Here is a 4027-nt window from a genome sequence, read left to right as displayed (position 1 = left end):
TGAGAGAGAGAGAGAGAGAGAGTAAGAGAGAGAAAGAGAGAGAGAAAGAGAGAGAAAGAGAGAGAGAGAGGGAGAGAGAGAGAGAGAGTTAGAGAGAATAAGTAATAAGTAAGTGAGGTTTTGACGACTCTTTTGAACTCATGATAGAGATATGAATTCGTTTTATTTCTTATTTAATGTGTGTTTGTATGTAAGACTGTTTGTGTATCTGTGCATCTGTGTATCTGTGTGTTGCGTGTGTGCTGGCTTTTGTATCAATGTGTGTGTTTGCGTGTGTGCTGGCTTTTGTATCAATGTGTGTGTTTGAGTATATGCATGTGTGTGTGTGTGTGGGTGTGTGTATGTGTGTGTGTGTGTGTGTGTGTGTGTGTGTGTGTGTGTGTGTGTGTGTGTGTGTGGAAAAAAGGGGCGGGGGGGGTCACTTTAAAAAATCACGCCATTTCGTAGACTGCATTTGGGAAGAAATAGCTTTCGGCTGTCTATTACGTGTATGTAATTTTTCAGAATGATGAAATGAATTACTCAAGCCAGTCCTGATTTCGAAGTAGATTTATTGACTTCCATTGACCTTTCTTGCTCATATAACCTTATGACATAGCTAAACGTTTTCTTTAATGCTATAACAGGTAAAGGTGCTCTCTTACAAATGATTAAAGATAAAATAGATACAGGAATGGAATATTTATATATTAAAAGTTGAAGAACAATACAAAAAATAATAAAAGAAAAAAAGAAAGGAAGGAAAAAGAAATTTTAATTATTTTTAAAATAAGCCACAAGAAAAAAAAATAATAATGATATCAAATATAAAATCCAGCATTTTACCTTATCAACATTGTTATCAAAACTTACGTTTTAAACACTCAGTCTTTAGTTTTAGACTTCCTTTTAATCATTATAATATCCGAAAAAGAGGGCATTTTCAGCCTGGTCTTGTAACCACAACATTATATCTAATATTTATCACCGTAGATGAGTCTAAAAGCCGCGGCGTCCTGAAAGATTTTGAGAGCATTTCTTCTGTTCTGTCTTGCTGCCTTAGCCAGATCCAAGATAGTTGGGGGCCTGTGGCAGAAAAGTATAGTACATTACGTCAGTCTCCGTCTTGTATTATCCCCATTTTTACAGGGGAAATATAGACTTCAACATAAGTTTCAGGACCACTTGCAAACACTCTGAGTGATCTTCTTGGGTCGACCTGCAGGTGAGCATTCTTGGACTGATCCAGTAACTTGATGGCGCTGCCTCAAGCGGGCAACGACAGAACGTGACACTGCAAGCCTTCTGGCAACTTCTCCGGCTCCAACTCCATCCTGCAGCCATGCCATAGCCCTGGCATGATCAAAGTCTCTCAGCTTTTGTCTCAGTTTCATATTGATGCGATACTGGATTTTGCGCAAACGGCGGCTTACATTGCTGTCAAAGTGAGCACAGTTCGAGACCGTACGTCCGTTTATGACGAGCACCAGAAATTTTAATTGAGGAACGCCCAGTGTGTTGCACACAAGTCCATAAAAAACAGGAAATTTGGCTAAAATTCTCCGGAGATTTCCGTCCTACACGTGGTGGTTTTGCCCCTTTATGAAGCTCTGCAGTACGCACTGGTAAGCCATTAAAACACTTTCAGAGTTTAAAAATTTGAAACATTCCTTGCTGTCTTTTTTTGGGAGGGGGAATTTTTTTTAAACATCAGGGCTGTTTGTCAAGGTGGTCCTTAACTTATGTTGAAGTCTGTGCATGTAGTATAGGTTTAACGCCCCTATCAACACTATTAGGTTATTTGAGAGGCGGGACTTCCGACTGTAACGTCCATCTCCGGAAGGACCGAGCTAAATGGGAAATTCGTGTAAAGTACCTTTCGCAAGGACGCGACGTCAGACCGAGCCAATGATAGTACATAACAAGATGGGCCACTTCTCTCTTTGAGCCAATTAAAAAAGTGTCCTCAAAATTTGGTGGCGCCCTCTTCACAAAAGCGCACTCTTTGCGAACAGAGTTACCCTACTTGAGTTTTTAAAAATCAAAGTGAAACTAGCATGTTTTGGGATAAATTTCGGAAGAACGCTTTTTTTAAATGGTTACGCTGACAAAAAACCTTTTCCGGAGGAAAGGGTGATGGTTTTCTTCGTTTAATTTGACTTTAGAATGAAAGGCGAGAGGTCATTAAAATTTTAAAAAAACCTAAAACTACGCACTGAACGTACCCGAACTGTTGATGAACAGCAGTCGATCTGCGCACGCACGAAGGTGCTATTCCTATTCTTCTTCTGGAAAAACGAAAGAGAGCTTCAAAACAGACTGCAGCGCCATCTGAAGCAAAGAGCATACTTCCTGCGGACACTTTTTTGGCTGAGTGAACCATCTTGTTATGTACTATCTTTGACCGAGCTGAGGCTCTAACCTCCGAATCCCCAACCTCACGATTACCAGCCGGGTAGTCTAACCCAAAAACATAAACCTGAAGTGTTTTCGCATGGCTGCTACTTATTTCAAATGTGGCCCAGTTGGGAGGGTAAGTACTGTTAATCCCCTGCAATTTCAAACCTGTTTGTTCACAAAGACAATTTAACGTTTTTGGAGATAGGATGGGAATCGGTTTTTTGTTGTTGTTTTTTTTACTGTGCTCCTATGAAGGCAATCAAAAACGGATCGGTGTCTAAATATGGAATAAATAACTGAATTCTCTCCAAAGGTATTCGCCTAAATCAATGAGTGCTTGTTGTTGTGTGTGGCGGGTTTGTTGATTGCTTGTGTGTTTGTTAGTGTGTGTGTTTAAATGTTTGTTTGTTTGTTCGTTTGTTTATTTGTTATTGTTGTTGTGTTGTCTTTTATTTATCCAGTTATACGCTTCCTCAAAAGGTTGGTGCTTTCAATGCATCCAAAAATTAATGAAAGTTTTCCTTGTTAACCCCTTCCCCCACCCCCACCCCCACCCCCCGACCTTCAACAAAATAGACACCCCCTTAAAGCATATCCATGAAAAAAGAACACGCCATAACAAACTCAAAAGCTGAAAATGTAATAGAAAATTGCACATTTATTGAAGTATAGAAAGTGTTTATTAGCTTCTTTTTTCACATTCAGCGCAGAATTCCACAGTGAGCAGAAATCCTACAGTGGAGAAAGCGTCACATTTTGTAGAGTATCGTACTTATTACAGGTTGGCCAGGAAGTGTGCCTGTGCAGTTAAATAGTTTGCTCATTGTTTTTATATTCAAAAGAATATTTTTTATGTTTACTAAACAACTTTAAAAAGCCGACAAGACAGCCAAAGATCTCGTCTGTTCTGTGAGAAATCTTTTTATGTACTTTACCTTACCCCACGTTGCAATAAAAACTGAATTTTTGTGCAAAAAGCCGACTCAACTAAAACAAAAATAAATAAATAAAACAATACAAAAGCAGAAAAAACCCTAGAAAAGTTTTTCTTTTCTTTTCTTTTCTTCGTGGATGTCCCAGCATATAACATACAGTAGTTAGGTGTTATTCGAAGCAATGTGAGGAAAGTCCCAAAACACAAGCATACGTATTGAATTCTGTAATGTATAAAACACGATTTCTGTTCTAAATAGACTTGAATGCTATTTCATTTAGTTCATTTTTTTTCTTGCTGTCTTAAATCCGTTCAATTTCAAAGCCAAAAGACCTTAGAAAAAGAAGGAAAAAAAGAGTCCTTCATTGCGATCCTTTGGCGTTCTCTCTTTCGTAGCTTCTAATTGAATTATCGTTTCGTCTGATTCGCCGCGCCAGTTCAAGAAGAGTAGGAATCCTGGGAAACATTTCAAAGTATTATCGCCCAAATGGATAGCACATTGCATTAAAACTCGAATGCACATACATAAACACACGCGCACACACACACACACACACACACACACACACACACACACACACACACACACACACACACACACACACACACAAACACACATACACTCACAAACATACACACACAGAGACACGGACTGAAATGGACTCGAATTTTTCACAACACATTCATCTCACTATGCACTTTTAAAAGCATCTC

General features: G+C 39.0%; 2 protein-coding genes across 2 annotated transcripts in view; one reads left to right on the top strand and one right to left on the bottom strand.

Moving 5' to 3' along the window:
* Positions 1–4027, top strand: part of LOC101852414 — a 34690-nt gene that overhangs the window by 2139 nt on the left and 28524 nt on the right. The gene's annotated exons all lie outside the window — the stretch shown is intronic.
* LOC101852632 overlaps positions 587–4027 on the bottom strand; it is a gene marked incomplete at its 5' end in the record, with an annotated part of 16224 nt that continues 12783 nt past the window's right edge. Inside the window, 1 exon segment of the mRNA XM_005100192.3 lies at positions 587–1065. Coding sequence (XP_005100249.2) covers positions 954–1065 — 112 coding nt within the window.

The sequence above is a fragment of the Aplysia californica genome, unplaced genomic scaffold, assembly GCF_000002075.1.
Source record: "Aplysia californica isolate F4 #8 unplaced genomic scaffold, AplCal3.0 scaffold00239, whole genome shotgun sequence".
Classification (NCBI taxonomy): Eukaryota; Metazoa; Mollusca; class Gastropoda; order Aplysiida; family Aplysiidae; genus Aplysia; species Aplysia californica.
Note: the sequence above shows the minus strand (reverse complement) of the source record. Positions and strands in the feature narration are given on the sequence as shown.